Source organism: Emydura macquarii, unplaced genomic scaffold (genome assembly GCF_026122565.2).
Source record: "Emydura macquarii macquarii isolate MOO-44397 ecotype Brisbane River unplaced genomic scaffold, CSIRO-AGI_Emac_v2 contig_2636, whole genome shotgun sequence".
Lineage (NCBI taxonomy): Eukaryota > Metazoa > Chordata > Testudines > Chelidae > Emydura > Emydura macquarii.
This window is the reverse complement of record NW_027132773.1, coordinates 37,329,244-37,345,929: the sequence shown is the minus strand read 5'-3', so window position 1 is coordinate 37,345,929 and position 16,686 is coordinate 37,329,244. Positions and strand designations below refer to the sequence as shown.

General features: G+C 40.3%; 1 protein-coding gene across 6 annotated transcripts in view; it reads right to left on the bottom strand.

The window, feature by feature from the left end:
- The window catches only part of ATXN7L1 (ataxin 7 like 1), a 208,843-nt gene that overhangs the window by 58,827 nt on the left and 133,330 nt on the right, over positions 1 to 16,686 (bottom strand). For 4 of the 6 annotated variants that reach the window (XR_010922883.1, XR_010922884.1, XM_067564467.1 and 1 more), the window contains one exon: positions 1,489 to 1,711. The exons of 1 other annotated variant lie outside the window; for it this stretch is intronic. Coding sequence is in view for 3 of the 5 variants with exons in the window: in XM_067564467.1 (XP_067420568.1) it covers positions 1,489 to 1,711 (223 nt within the window). In the remaining 2 variants the exon portion in view is untranslated. Of the gene's footprint in view, positions 1 to 1,488; positions 1,712 to 9,827; positions 9,906 to 16,686 lie in introns of those variants that run through there. One more of the 6 variants, XM_067564469.1, reaches the window with a different exon arrangement.

Here is a 16,686-nt window from a genome sequence, read left to right as displayed (position 1 = left end):
GTAGTTCTTGTGTTATGAGGATATATGGAAGCAGCTCTCTTTGAATTTAATGTAAGTAGCTCACAATGTATCAGAGAGAAAAATGTGAACTGGTATTTTTTTAAGTGATTTGGATGGGTAGATATTTTTGTCTCATTGCACAAATGGTTTGTAGAATATAGAAAGAAAAATTGTATTTGATTATTATTTATTATTTGTGTAACAATAGCTCCCAGAGACCCCAACCTAGATCACAACACTATTATGCTAGGTACTATATCTGAACATAGTACGAAAGACTCCTGTCCCAATAAACTTAAAATGCACATAGACAGGACAAAGAGAAAGAGAAAGGAAATACTACTCTTCCAGTTTTACAGCTAGAGAACTGAGGCACAGAGAAATTAAGTGACTTGCTCAGAGTCACACAAGAAGCCTGTGTAAGAGTATGTCTACACAGCAGCTAGGAAGATGCTTCCCAGTGTGGGTAGACAGACACACTGGCTCTGCTTGAGCTAACATGCCACAAATAGCAGCGTGGCTGGGGGGATGGCTTGGGCTAGCTGCCTGAGTACTATCCTGCCTGATCTCCGGGTATGAACTCAACAGGCTAATCCGAGCTGTTGCAGCCATACTGCTATTTGTAAGCGTGCCAGTTCAAGCACAGCTAGCATGTGTCTGTATCCACACTGGGAAGCACCCTCCCAGATGTCTTAGGTCAGAGGTCTTAATCACAAAGGTATCCTTCTTCTATGTAACTGAAGATAAGGTAGTTGCTTAAGATTTAAAATACAAATTCTGTCTTAATTTACATTCTCACAACTCCACTGTGATCAATTAGTCTGCAAAACACCAGCAGTGTAACATTAAGACATAAGAGGATTGCCTCAAGGATCTCACAGTCTAAATTCATATACAATAACATCCATGCTGCAAGACCTAGAGTACAGCGATTTTTACAGACTGTATTTTCCTCTAAGCCATCTTGTAGAACATGAAGCATACTGTCAGCACTTAAACAATGAGGGCAAGTGGCAGCTGGTGCCCAAAATAAGTGGTAGGGATGCAGATAACAGGCCATCATTGACTTTAGTTAAGCCCATACTGAGTATTACTGAAAATCCTATCCTTACTATTTAAGCATATTAATTTTAAGGTCTGCCTAAGTGATGTCAGATGGTCCATCTATGGCTCTAAGTTACCAAACTCAAAAGACATCTCACTTGCTCCATACACCTCAGAGAAGTAGACATTTTATGGTACATCAGAAAGGTGAACCTTCAACCTTTCTCTTTCCTCCTAGTGTTTTTTATATGTTATATAGAAATAAAAATAAACAACATTTATTCCCCATTGTCCTCCCTAGAGGAAATCCATGGGCTTAGTTTATATATGTTCAGAAGAGAAGAAAACATATATTCTTTAGAGGACCATAAGATACACAAACAGATTTTAAAAAACATACAAAAACAATCTGACAATTCAGCTAACCACTGTGATGGTACTTACCATGGTTTATCTCTTGATACTTTTGAAGGAAAGACTGTGTGCTGTTTGCTAGTGGAGGTAAGTAGATTGTCTTTGGGCGTTTTGAATGGCTTTGAGTTGCTGCTGAGAGGGTTATGGCCGCTGATACAGGATTTCTGTTTAATTTGTACTAGTGATGTCCTGGAATTGGAGGGTGGAGAAGCTGGAGATGGGGAAGGTTTACACATTGAACCGTGTCTTCGTTCTGTAATGGAAAAAGAATAAACTTTAAAGCATTTCACAGGCAAAAACATTAAATAAAAGCAGTTAGACAAGATGAAGTTATACCATTCAGTGTTGAACTCATGAGGCTTTCAGCACTCCACATTACCCTAGTTAATTATTGTTGAACCGACAGTCATAATGCCAATGAGTAAATATTAAACACAAAAACAACTCTGTACAGTGCTCTGATGATTGTAAAACACTATGTAAGTGCTAAACAGCAATACTTAACACTTACCTAACATTTTATCAGGAGATCTCAAAGCATTTTACAAACAGTAATTAACTGTTAACAACTTTGTGAAGTACAGCAAGCAAATATTACTATACCTATTTTTTTATTATTACCAAAGGGGAAATGGAGCACTAAAAAGTTAATCCACAAGAAACTGTTCAGTTCTCAAATGACTCACCTAAGTATCTACTAATTTCCTAGGGACTTGCTTGTGATGGACATGAGGCTGCTTTCTAATAATTTCTGTACATGACCTGATTATTGGGATGTTTACTGTATGAACATATTGGTTTAGTTTAATTGCAGGCTGTAAGAAAAACAAACAGAAGCAATGAAGAAGAATGGCTCAAGATAAGCCACCTGTCCAGAAAACAGTTCAGCGTTACAGTACTAAGAGACAACATCCAAACTATTGGCAGTGAAGAGTCTATTTCCAGGCTCCAGCCAAGTTACAAAATTTGTTTGCCATGTTGGGCCAATGCAGAGAGTCAGATGAGCAAAAAGACTATAAACAGTTAAAAAGACACTGTCAGGCAGTTGTTGAGGAGTTGTTCAGCCTGACACTGGGTGTCTGAAAAAGCTAAGACTGCCTGGCTCTCATCACAGGATGGTAGAGCTTTAGTTAAGTTAGACTGTTTAAGAATCTTTTTTCTCTAAATGCTTCATTTTTACAGTTCGGATAACACAATACTTTGGTTTAAGAAGGCTGTGGGACTACTGTACACCACTGGTCACAGACTCCTGAAGGAAGAACTGCAGGTGCTGAACCCAGTCAGACCTATAGGGTCCAGCTACTCAACGGATGATACACAAGGTAGTGTAGCCCACAGCCCACTTTAGTAGTGGGAGAACTGCAGAATTCCATATCCCAGTGGAGGCAAAGGCAGAGGGCCTGAGACTTGTACGGCTGTGCACAGAGAGGACAGAGGTGAAGCTAGCCCAGTAACCTTGACACTGCTACCTTAAATGTAGATTCTAGAAGAGACTGTGGCACAGAGGGAATCCTTGGCCTTGGAGGAGGAAGAGGTCCTATAGGAACTGTTGTCAGCACTAAGTCCTGACTGGTCCTTCATCTTCCCTGCTGGAAGTCAACCCCTTGCCTGGCCTGCTATCTCACAGTGAGACAACTCGCTCTGCTGACAGCTCCTATGCCCTCATTTATCCCGAAAGCAGAAGGCATGCACTTGCAGCAACAGAGTCTAGGGCTAGGGGGAACCTTCCAGCCAGAGCAATTCTTTGCAGAAAAGCAGCCTGCCAGCACTTGCTGGCTGACCAGGAAGCGACAGGTACTTCACCAGTTCCTAGGGTCCTTTTTCAGCCTCAGTGGAAGCTGGGCGAAGACTAGAGATGTAAGAAAAGGGTGAGCTGAGTGCTACATAGTGAGGAGGAGAGTGAGACAAAAGTTCTCATTCTCGGTAACTTCATTTAATTAACCGAGAAGGAACACTCTCACTCTTAATCATTGGCCCAGGATTTTACAGCAGATCAGCAACAGAGCCAGAAACAGAGCTAACATCTTTAGGCTCCCAATACCAAACTCTAGCTACTCATCCATAATTCCTCTTCTTTAGCACCAGTATTATTAAAATAATATTAAGATTTTGCTTTTACATTGCAAGTGGTGCAAAGAATTCCCTCACCCCATTGCTAACAAAAAGAGCCTAAATTAGTTTTATTGAACATTGTAACTAAAATAATTTGCTTCTACGCTGACAACCTGTAAGTTAAGTTTTGGCCCAGAATACAAGGAAATAGTTCTTATCTAAATCCCTAAAATGAGTCTAAAATGAAAAATCAAACAGAATGCTACCTATTGCATTACTACCCAGTGCCATTTCATTAACCAAGAGCATATTAACAAGAGCCAATATGCTCCTCAAACTAAATGATTTGCATTTGAATGATTAATTGTGCATATGAAGAGTTACACTTTCTCTTTTTGGTATTTCAATGATATTTAAGCATAGCTTTCTAGGATAGGACCAAAACATGAAAATACTTTGGATGGTGTAAGCCCAAGCAAATATCCATAATTGTCAGGAAGATTCATCTACGACTTAGATTGTGACAGACAAGTCAAACAAGTTGTTTCCACATCCTTTCCCACATTTACTCTGCCTGTAAGGCCCCAATCCTGCTCTCACTGAAGTCATGGGAATTTTATCACTGATTTTAGTGGGAAGCGAGATAAATTCCTAAATGTCACCAATACTGTTCATTTCCAATAACCAATGGCACTGCCCTATACTTAAAAAGCAAAGACGATCATATATGCAGTGCTTGGGAACTATGTGCTGAATAATCACAGGTAGTGTGCAAAGGGGAACAAAAGTGGAGGTGTACTTCTTTTTGCTACTTTATCATGTACAAAAGTAGCTAGAAAGATTCTTTCCACCCACTCCATATTTTTGCTTGCTTGTTTTTATAGTAACCTTTCAGGTTCTGTCTAGCTTAGAAGACTCTGATGCCTGGAAAACAAGTGCAATGATGATATTAAAAGAGCTCAAAGAAAAAGCAGAGAGTTTTAGTCAGAATATTTTAAACTTGTTTTTCTTAGACACCTATATAATGTCAAGGACTAAACAACAGCTCGAATAAAGGAAACCTCTGTTAAAGATTCAATCTCACCCTCCCCCCAGCCCTTCAAGTAAGGTGTCAGACTCATGATAAACATGTCTTGAGACTTCCCAGAGGTCCTCCAACAACCCAAGAAACACCAGATTTGACATTCAAATTTTTTCAGGTAAAAAACAAGTAGTGAAAGAAAAACTTACAAACCTCAATAAGTAAAAAGAGGGCACAATCTCAATTTTTGAAAAATCCTTATCAGATAACCGTTTACTATTCTTCTGATTCTGTATCTCAGATTTCTGACAACAGTTTTACTTGCAATAAGTCTTTTGAAATGTACTTTTACTTTTCTATAATATTTTAGTTAAACCATATTTTTTTTTAGTTAAACCATTATTTTATGCATTTTGGTTGCGGACCAGTGTAACATCATGCAAATCTCATTGCAAATATTTTAATTTAATCTACTTTGTCCTACCAAACAAAAAAAAGTTTGAATTATAGTCTAAATTTTACCACTAGCCTCTTGAGATATGATGACAAAGTACTATTATGTAACCAACCCACAACCTCTATATAGACAGACTACCTGTGAATTAAAATTGGTGGTAAACAAATATTTCTTCCTTACATATTCTGCAAGAACAGCTCAGACTATCACTGCACCTATTAGTCTTGTCAAGACGAACTGCCTTCTAGAAAATTATACCTTTAGCATTATATATAAGGATATAGTTGAGGGCAATATATCCCACTTTTACATAATTAAAATTAATCTTCTGGAAAGAAAGACATTTAGGTTAATTTACAGACAGATACGGACTATTTAAGATGATCAGTGTTATAGAATCCTCTGAAGAATCACATACATGAGCAGCTTCAGATTTTTTTATGTAGCCCTCATAATATGTAATTTTCACTCAAGCAAAAATTTGATTTGTTCCATCAAAAACGTTCCCAATCTATTAATTTCCAAGAGCAAAGCAATACATTCACAGTGGAACTTTTAACTTATGTGAAATGGAAGAAATAAGAAGCATCATGTTAATATATAATAGCTTATCCTTCCATTTTTAGAATGTGTGTGTGTTTGGGGGAGGATAGGAAAGGTTACCAGGAAAATGGTCATGTTTTACCTAAAGCATAACAGAATGGCTGACTTTCTTGTGATCGGAACTGACAGCTATATTTGGCATTTCCCTCTCTCTCTTTGAATTTCTACAAACAAAATATGGCTATAAATAACCTTCCACATTTTCAGCAAGTACTTTGAGAATTACCAGAAATATTATATGGCCTCTGTTGAAATTACTTTAAGGACTGTTGAAAACAGAAGGAAAAACAGGTATCTCCCTATACATATGAAAAAGCAAAAATCCCATTCGATATCATACCCAGCTGCCTAAACAAGAACAGCTGCACTCTTCCCTTTACAAGCAACTAGCTGGAAATGAAACTTTTTTTGTTTAAGCTTCTTTTATTCTTCAAATTACATTTCTATTGATTTGCCAATACATAGCCTATATAAGGAATAGAAAAAAGAAAAACAACTGCACACACAAAAATGCACATACAATTTGTACTCTCAAGTTAGGTATTTGCACACACAAATATCCAGTAAGGATGTAACTGGCCATTTGTGCATGCACAAAAGGGATTTCTACACGCACCTGTGGTAATTGTGTATGCAAATTAGGCACAGAAGCGCAAGTGAATTTATAAGTGTACAACCAGTTGAAAATAAGGTCCTACATGTTTTACATTAAATAGAATAATCACTGTAAACACATCAAATAACTTAAGTTATAGCACAACACACACTTGTTTTTATTTTAAAAAAAATCCTATAAAGTAACTAATGTTAGATAGGTGCCTCTGATAAATCAGTACAAGTTATTATAATACTAAGCTAAATTCCACACCTGTTGTGATTTCTGCAGATATCTTGCAATGTTATAAATACATTTGTTCACCTGAGTAGGTATAAAATTTGGGAGACAACATCATGAATTTACTGGAGTGTTTGTAAATTGATATGTTCTCATGCCCCATAAATAACTAGAGCAATTATTTTATAAAAGAACTACTGTCAAATCCACAAGCATTTGTGATCTGTCAGATAAAACACAATCAGAGTTGCAATTCTCTTTCCAGCATTAATCCTTTTGTGCCTGCCTGCAGGTTGAAGCTCATCCACTGAGGCAACTGACTTCACACCAACGAAGTTTGGCTTCTGGCATCAAGGAGTTAACATTTTAGAAGCACTAATCTTTGAGCACAAAGTTCAACTTTCCCCCACTAGATTAACCGTACAAGCATTTTAAGAAAGAAAATACAATAAACAACATGAAGCTGGTTCTATTTCAAGTTTTATTACAAGATTCTAAACTTCATTTTATTGCTATACAACTAAGTTTCCCCTCTCTGAATAGCACTGCAAACGATCATTAAACTGTTCCAGCAAACTCCCCATGTCCTATGGCAATATGGATTTAATCCAATTGTCTCAGTCAAATTTGATTTTTGTGCACACCAGATGTGATGTCTTTAATGCTGTTTGGGGGAGCAAGACTGGATGATCCCTGAATCTCCAGCACTGCTCTCCAAGACTCTAAGAATCAGTTTCCAGCTCTTCCTCATGCTCCACCACACGATGCAATCCTCTACCTTTCCCAAATCCTCTGCTGCAATTGTTCAAGTCCTCAAGCTCTAGTCTCTGAACCTCTTTACTAATTCCATCAGATCTTCATTGGTGGATCTTTGGGAAATAACAGCTGTTCTGAAGGAAAAGCCACATCTCAACTTTCTGATCAGAAGCAAATGCATTTCAGTTTTCCTAGTGACGCGAGACGCTATTTGTTTTTAACAACAGCTTGTGCTCAACCTATATGTGCTTGTATAGATCTATAATTTTAAAAAATACAAAAATATTGAAATGGACACAATGACAATCTTGAAAGATTCTCAAATCCACAAAAACTGAAGACTAAAATCCTTCCTTCTCAATTCCATCACCTCAGAAAAAGCATAAGAAAATAGAAATGCATCATGCTGTAAAGGTCAACGAACTCAGGTACTGTCACACCAGAGTAGGTGGGAAATAGGGCAAAAATGCTGCAAGTTTCAAAGTGGAAAGCCCTGTCCTGAGAATGCCTTGTGCCAAACTCTCTGACAAATACTCTCATATACTCATTCCTGCTGATCTCCACTCCTGGGATAAAACAAGAGGTAGTCTCTGAAGTACAGAGAAGACAAACCCAGATGTACTCAGTTCATGCTCATTAATGCTAGTAAGTTGTGTCAACTAGTCATATTTTACTAGATTAAAAAGTTGGATCCTACAGTGACTTTTAGAGTACGTTAAACAGATCCTATTTTGATGTTAAAACCTCAGTTTTTTTGACTCGAGAAGACTGAAAACACAAGTATGTGATTCTTTCACTGTCCACTGACTAAACCCCTTTTTCATCCAAAATACTTATCTCCATTAAAGCAAGCAATTCTAGGAAAAAGACAAAAGATTCAGTTCTCAAAACACTCTCTTGTGCATCAATGGGACATACAAGATCACAAAGTGTTGTGAATGGTCAAAGGGAGGTCATCAGAGAGGGTCAATTCTGGCGGGGAGGGAGCAGAGAGAGAGGAGCAAACACCAATACCAAATGGAAAACTTCAGTCTCTTTTGGTATTGCCTGGAAGTAGTTCTCAGGCCAAAAAGCCCCTGTGCGCAAAGTCAGAGAAAGCATGCTAGAACGCTGCCAACAGCAGTCAGGTTTAACCTCATTTGTAGTTTACCGTGATTTGACTTCCTGTATAGACAGGGCCTAAAGCAAAAAGGTCAAGTGTTTTAAAAAAAACAAAACAAACCCCCCTCCCCCCCCATTCCAGTCTCAAAATTATAATCCTCAAAAAGTCAAATAAAAAGGCAATCTACCAAAGAGGGTGAAAATGGGATATTCATTCTGAGTTTGATTCGTGAATAATTCAGTAAGCTCAGCACTTTAGTTCATATTCTGTATTACATTCCATTAGAATAAGCAGAACTGAATTGCTGAAAAATGTATTAAAATATTCTGCTGGCAGTAAACAGTTACAAAACAATAAGACTCAGCTCAATGTTCACATTTATCACTAAAGAAATGTCTTTTTTCAATTGTCTTTCTTGATCTATGCAAAATTTGTGACCAAATTATTTACATCAGGTTAGATTGAACAATCAGATGACCTTTAGTACAGTATAAATGCTATTTATCTACCTCTGTTTAAAATATTTAACCAGTGGTTCAATGAGGTGTAGTATCTCATTTACACTGAGATTCTGGTCTATTAAACTGTTATGCGAAAATCATTATACTGATGAATGAGCTACTTACTCATGATAATTCTATACAGTGTGCACACACGAAAGTCTGTTTCTCTGTGTTCTATACTCAAATTATTTAATTACACAGCTATTCACTGCGCAAAGTTGGGCAATTTATCACCTACTATTTCAGTAGATATTGTATGAAACCTTCTACACTGTACTAATGCCATTCCAAAGTTTGAAAACTGCTTGGCATTAGTTCTAATTTAAAAAAAAAAAACAACCACCAACTCCACCACCCAGAAACAATTGCAGTTAGAAGCCAGAAAACTGAACAACTGAAATATTGGCAGAGAGTTTCATCTTGCAATAACTGGCAGTTGCTTCATAACTAGAGCTCATAATCATCTTGTAAGCACTTTCATTTTGTAGCAACACTCTAAAAAGCCCCGACAAAACCATATATGTGAGGTTAGATAAAAATAAACTCATATTTGATGCCAACAAACCACAGCAGAGTGTTGCAGGATCCAAGGATAACTTTACCAGAGAGAGTTTGACAAAATAACTGTTCCAAGTCCAGTTGAAAAGTTTGGAAACTATATCCGCAAACTGTATCCACCCCTACACTGTGCGCTGTAAAGGAAATGGCATAGTCAGTTTCATTTTGATCCTTCTTGTAATCTGACAAAGGAAATAAATTGCCACTTCAAAGAAAAGTACTGTTGTTTCTGATAAAAAACAGTGCAAGAAGTATACACACCAGATTAGGTCAAACAACATCATTTGGAAATTATTTATCAAGTGCTAAAACAACCTCTGTGCTGCACGTTTCTTTATTTGCAACAGATGCAAGTTCAACTTCCTGAAATTAAACAGCTAAAATGACTCCCTGTTTCTAAAGAAGTCTAAAAATAAAGTAGGATCAGCAAAATCATGCAAACCCTGCTGCTAGAAGACAAAATGTAAACTAAAACCACTTACAGAGAGAAACAGGTTGCCAACGTAATCTGATTCTACGACGACTGTAAACATGTTGTACTTTTGGAACGTGAAATGATTCACGTTACCACAGATGTCGTCAGAGAAATCCAGCAATGTGATTAGGTATTCTGCATGTGTTAGAAACCAGGCAGATGACCTGCTGCAACAAATACCAGATCAGTACTTGCATACACCAACTGTTTTGACTACTGGCCCTTGTTAAACAACAAGTTTCAGGTCCTACCAGTTTGACACTAGAACTGATCCTGTGCCAAGAACAACAAGCACTGAAAAGTGCTGCTTTTTTAAAAACTGTTTATACAAGTCAAGTAACTACATAATAATGAAACCAAGTACAAAATTAAGGACAGCAGGAGTAACAAACATACGTATTTTTAGATAAAGATTTTTTAAAAAAATGTATTCATTCTCTTAAGGCAGGGAAGGGACAGGGTGCTGTTTGAGATGTTCCGCAGTATTTAACAGGAAAAGCTGGAATTCCCTTGGGGTATTTTTTTAAAATACAACTATTTAGATTTGTTGCCAGGATAACTGAACAAGAGACAGTAGAAAAATGTTTCAATTACTGGAAAAAGCCAAATTCCTTTAAAAAATGAAGTGATATGAAGAACATCTGATCAGCATATATTTTCCAAGATTGACTGATGGATCTTCAGTGACTGGTGTAGGAGGAGGATATCTACAAGGAAAAACTCAGGTGACTAAAGTGGCATGGCATGCTTCCCATTCAGTCAGGGACTGTGCCTTCTTTTCTGTTTGGAAAGCAACTAGCATATCAAGGTCACTAATGGAAATAAATAACATATGCTTTAGGAGGCTAGGGGCACTGTACTTGTGTTATCTTTTTATTACACATAAGAATAAAGTTGTAACCAACAGGGGTCAGTTAAAAATCCTGCAGCATTTACTGCAAGAACAGAGATGTTCTGACCAAGTGACAGTTTCGGTAACTGCAGTCTGCTGACCTAAAAGTTCCTGTGTAGTTTCAACTGGATAATGTGGTATTCAATTCTAGTCAAACTGTCACAATGCACCTATTAAAAACAGTTCTGTTTCATCCCAGAGGCAGCTGCATTTCAGTGGTAGGTGAGATGATTTTTGGAAAAACTATGGAGATATTTTGGAAAAACTATGGAGATATTTATTTTCATGTAAATTACACAGCACTATTGCAGACATTCACTGAAGTTTCTATTAATTAAAATAAGAGAGATAATTAGAGACAGCTATGTCTGGAAGTTGGGGACAATCCACTCCCTTTTCTCTCCCATTTTATTATGCGAATAGTATCGCACCATGATTAATCAAAACTTACTCTTGTCTTGCACAAAGTCAAGTTTTTCTTACAGGACTTTATTGGCAGGAATCAGGGAACTTGAACACGTTTTCCTCCTGAAACTCTAGGGGGTGTTTTTATTGGAAAATTGTTGTTTATTGAAAGGCAATAAGATTAGTGATTACCTCTAGGTACAATGGTAGTGTAGCTTTTGATAACTTGAAATGCAAAATCTTTTGTTGTTGAGTCAACCTGGTGCAATTCATTTAAAGTATTTTATATGATGCTATTGATTCAAACAAAAAAAGACCAGAGATGACAGAAGTACAGCAATAATAATACTCAACAGATGTGTCAAAAAACAAAATAAAAAGAAAGATAAAGGACAGCTTCTTCAATGACAGAAAAATCACTTCAAATCAATATACTTACTTATGCTGTCTGTAAAATGGGACTGCTCATGCTCATTACCCATTTTGACAAGTGCTTTGATCTCTAAAGACGAAAGCGCAAAGTATTGTTAATAAGCTCATTTGAGAGATTGGCAAACAAACACAGAACAGGTGAATAACTTGCATGAGTGGCAATGTAAGGCACTCAGCTAATGAGTCAGAAGACCTAGCTTCAACTTTGGTGTGCTGGATATTTGCTGTATGATGGTGGGGCAGTCACTTAACCCTCATTTTCCCATCTGTGGTATGGCGATACTATCACTTATTTACCTCATCAGAAAGGGGAATGTGAAGTTTAATTAGGATAAGGAGGTTATTTACCTGTAACTAAAGGTTCTTTGAGATATGTGGTCCCTATCTGTATTGCACTGAGGGGTTATGCATCTGTACAATGCACCTGCAGTCAGGGAGCTTGAAAGTAGTGTCTGTTGGTCTGGGCATGTGTCCTGGCTTGCCTAATGCTTCCGTCCGAGGTGATAAATGGCGGGTCGGACTGACAGCATCTCCACTTCCTTCTGTTCAGTTCAGACAGATCCATAGCAGAGACAAAAGAGGGCAGCAAGTGAAATGCAGATAAGGACCACATATCTTGAAGACCCTCTAGTTACAGGTAAGTAATTGCTTCCTCTTCAAGTGATGGACTCTCCCGTACTCCACTGAGGGTAATTAACAAGGAGTCCCTAAACCAGAGGAGTGTGCGAAGATGAGGATGGAATGGTCATGCAGAGAACTGCTGTATCAAAGGGGGCATCCACCGCCAAGCCTTGCACTAAGGCGTACTGTGATGCGAAGGACTGCATAGAATTCCACGTGGCCACCCTACATATGTCCATAAGCAGCACATTCTGAAGGCAGACTATGGTCAAGGCTTGAACCCTCAAGGAATGAGCCCATACCCTGGAGGAGGAGGGAGGCCTGATATTTGGTAGCAGAGTTTAATGCAACCCAAAATATATTTGCAGATTCTTTGGGTGGAAATGGCGCCACTCCCCGCTCTCCTCCCCCTTCCCCCTCCTCCAAGTCTTTCTGTTATCTCAACAAACAGTCGGGACTTCCTGGTAGGTTTTCTTCTCTGTAAGTAGAAGGCCACTGCTAGCTGGATGTCTAGGGTATGGAGTCGACATTCCTTTGTGGATGTGTGAGGCTTTGGGAAGAAAACAGGTAAGTGAATGCATTGATTGATTTGAAACTGGGAGACCACCTTTGGTAAAAATTTGGGATGTAGATGTAGGGAGACTTTGTCCTTGTGGAAAACCATGAAAGGCAGCTCTTTTTTGTAACTCCAAGCTCACCAACCCTTCTCACGGAAATGGTAGCAACAGAGAAGGTGACTTTCATGGAAAAGAGGGACATGGAGCACAATGCTAATGGTTGGCTCTGTTAGCATGGAAAGAGCTAGAGTCAAACCATTGGAGTGTGATTGTTTAGATGAGTGGATGGTTCTGATAAGGCCTTTCCAAAACCTAGCAGTTAGTGGGTGCATAAAGACGGAGTCAGGCCTGCTGACAGCAATTCTGTGCCCCAGAGCAGAACAGTCAACGGCCCCCACCCCCTTAAAAAGGGATGGCTGAGGTTTAGGATCATGGGCAGCGGGTGAAGCTTCCCCTCGGGGAACCTAGCTCCCTGTCCCACCTCTTCTGCCTGCGGCCCCGCTCCACCCCAGACCCCTTTCCCACCCGGTCAGTGCCGCATCCCTCCCCATCCCCTGCTCGGTCCACTTCCTCTCTCCCAGGCTGTGAGCAACAGCGGGGATGGGGTGGGGTGGGCTGAGAGGGGAGGAGGGACACAGTGGTGGGGAGACCAAGTGGGGAAGGGGGAGATGTGTGGAAGAAAGGAGGGGGACCGAGTGGGGGGGGAGGGACGTGGCAGCAAGCTGGCTGAGCAAGGGGGCTTGGGTTGGAGAGGGAGCACTGTGAACGGGTAGAAGAGACGGGACGGGGAGTTAGCTTCCCTGAGGGGCAGCTTCAGCCACCGCCCATAGCCCGGGCCCTTTTAAGATCGCCAGATCCCTGGGCAATGCCCCTTCCACCCCTGTTGGTAGGCCTGGATGGAGCCACCTTCCACTGGAGGATGAAATACACTAATCACTGCCAGATGGACTCTCAAAGAGTTGAGGGTGAGGCCTGATGATTTTAAGAACAGCACATATTCCATGATGAGGGGGATCCTAGCCAACTGAGGTAAAAGTTCTTTTTGTTGGACACAAGATGAGAAAAGTTTCCACTTGGCTCGGTAACATTGCCTAGTGGAGTCCTTCCGGCTGATGGAGATGTCTTGTATGCCTGGAGAGCACGTGTATTCTAAAGCAGATGCCCAACCAAATACCACACTCTGAGGTTGAATGCATGTGGACTGGGATGTTTGATCTTGCTAAGTCAACAGGTCAGGGAAGTCGTGGAGGTGAATCAGCGGGCGGGTTGAGGTGGAGGAGATTGGGAAACCAGAATTGTCAGGGCCAGCAGGGGGCCAGCAGAATGACCATCACTCTGTCTCCTCGGATCTTGTGCAGTATCTGAGGCAGAAGCAGTAGAGGAGGGAAAACATAACTGAGTTCGTCTCAGCAGGAAAGTAGGAGAGCACTGCGCTGAAAGTGGTGACCGAGACCTCCCCGGAGCAGTATGTGGTGCTTTGCTGTTTATTTGAGAAGCAAATAGGTCTTTGGTCAGGGTCTTCCATTTGGTGAAGATGTCACGCACTACTGAATTGCAAAATTCCCACTTGTAGTCAATCGCAAAGCATCCGCGGAGCGAGTCATAGAAACATAGACTATTAAAGTTGGAAGGAACATCAGGAGGTCATCTAGTCCAACCCCCCTACTCAAAGCAGGACCAACCCCAACTAACTCATCCAGCTTGGGTTTTATCAAGCCGGGCCTTAAAAACCTCTAAAGGATGGAGATTTCACCAACTCCCTAGGTAACCCATTCCAGTGCTTCACCACCTCCTAGTGAAAAAGTTTTCCTGATATCTAATCTAGACCTTCCCAACTGCAACTTGAGAACATTGCTCCACGTTCTGTTATCTGCCACCACTCAGAACAGCATAGCTCCATCCTCCCTGGAACCATCCTTCAGGTACTTAAAGGCTGCTATCAAATCCCACCTCATTCTTCTCTTCTGCAGGCGAAATAAGCCTAGTACCCTCAGCCTCTCCTCATAAGTCATGTGCTCCAGCTCCCTAATCATTTGTGTTGCCCTCTGCTGGACTCTTTCCACTTTGGCCACATACTTCCTGTAGCGGGAGGCCCAAAACTGGACACAAGACTCCAACTGTAGCCCCACCACAGAGGAGAATAATCACTTCCCTCAATCTGCTGACAATGCTCCTACTAATGAAGCCCAATATGCCATTAGTCTTCTTGGCAAAAAGGGCACACTGTTGACTCATATTCAGCTTCTTGTCCACTGTAATCCCCAGGTCTTTTTCTGCAGAATTGCTGCCTAGCCAGTCAGTTCCCAGTCTGTAGCACTGCATGGGATTCTTCCATCCTAAGTGAAGACCTCTGCACTTGAACCTCATCAGATTTATTTTGACCCAATCCTCCAATTTTTCTAGGTCACTCTGTATCCTATCCCTACCCTCCAGTGTATCTACCACTCCCCTCCAGTTTAGTGTCATCTGCAAACTAGCTGAGGGTGCAATCCACTTCATCCTTCAGATCATTAATGAAGATGTTGAACAAAACTGGCGTCAGGACTGACCCCTGGGGCACTCCGCTTGTTACCGGCTATCAACCAGACACCGAGCCATTGATCATTACTCACTGAGCTCGATGAACTAGCCAGCTTCCTATCCATCTTATAGTCCATTTATCCAACCTATGCTTCTTTAACTTGCTGGTAAGAATACTGTGGGAGACAGTATCAAAAGCTTTGCTAAAGTCAAGATATATCACATCCACAGAGCCAGTCATCTCATCATAGAAAGCAATCAGGTTGGTCAGGCACGCCTTGCCCTTGATGAATCCATGCTGACTGTTCCTGAGCACCTTCCTCTCTTCCAAATGCCTCAACATGGTTTCCGCAAGTACACTGTGTCCCCCTGAAAGATCAGCTGCGGACAAGAGGATGTGAAGATTGATGCACCAATTCCAGAGATTGACTGCTTCTGTGCATAAAGCAGTCAATCTAGCCCTCTCCCGCACTTCCTTTGTTGATATATGTTTGTTGTATGACATAATGAGAACATGATGGAAATGAATGAACAGAAGAAAGGACTGGCACGTCTTCCTTACAGGTTGGAGTTCCAGGATATTTGTGAGTACCCTGGATTCTCAGGGAGACTACGTGCCCTGTGTCATGTGGGCTCCCGTCGGATTAATTGGTGATGATCATCTTGTCCAAGTAGACAGGAAGGAAGGGAGGAAGATCTCTGAGTCCTTTGGAGTTTTCTTGGAGGCTCATAAGCACTAACAAAGTCAGTACAAACTAAAATTTTATACAATGGCCTTTATGCTGCTCTATATGCTATACATTGAAATGTAAGTACAATATTTATTTTATAATTATATGGCAAAAATTAGAAAGTAAGCAATTTTTCAGTAATAGCATGATGTGATACTTTTGTATTTCTATGTCTGATTTTGTAAGCAAGTAGTTTTTAAGTGAGGTGAAACTTGGGGTATGCAAGACAAATCGAACTCCTGAAAGGGGTACAGTAGTCTGCAAAGGTTTAAACCACTGGTCTAAACCACAGCTGCCAACAGTCCCGACATGGCTGAGATTGTCTGAGGTAAACCCATCACAAATGGTTACAGTCCTGGTCAGTTTCCCTGCATTCCCACCCATGGGGGATGGTGAACAGAGAAGGCATTGCTTTTTATTGCCTGTCACGAAGATTATTTTTCTGCCATTGTAGCTGCCAAATGAGGAGAATAAATTATTGAAAAAATGACCGGGGAGAGAAGCAAGAAAGATCCCAGAACATCTTGAGCAATAATACAACAGTATCCTTTTTCTCCAAGCAAAAATATAAGCATTCAGGTGCATAACAGGCAAATCAGAACCGTATGAGAGATTCAGGGGTTTGGTAAAAGGACCTTATAGTTGGGCCACTGGCTTGGTTTATGCGTTTCTATAGCGTGCTCAGGTGTGTTTTTGGGGACAGCTATT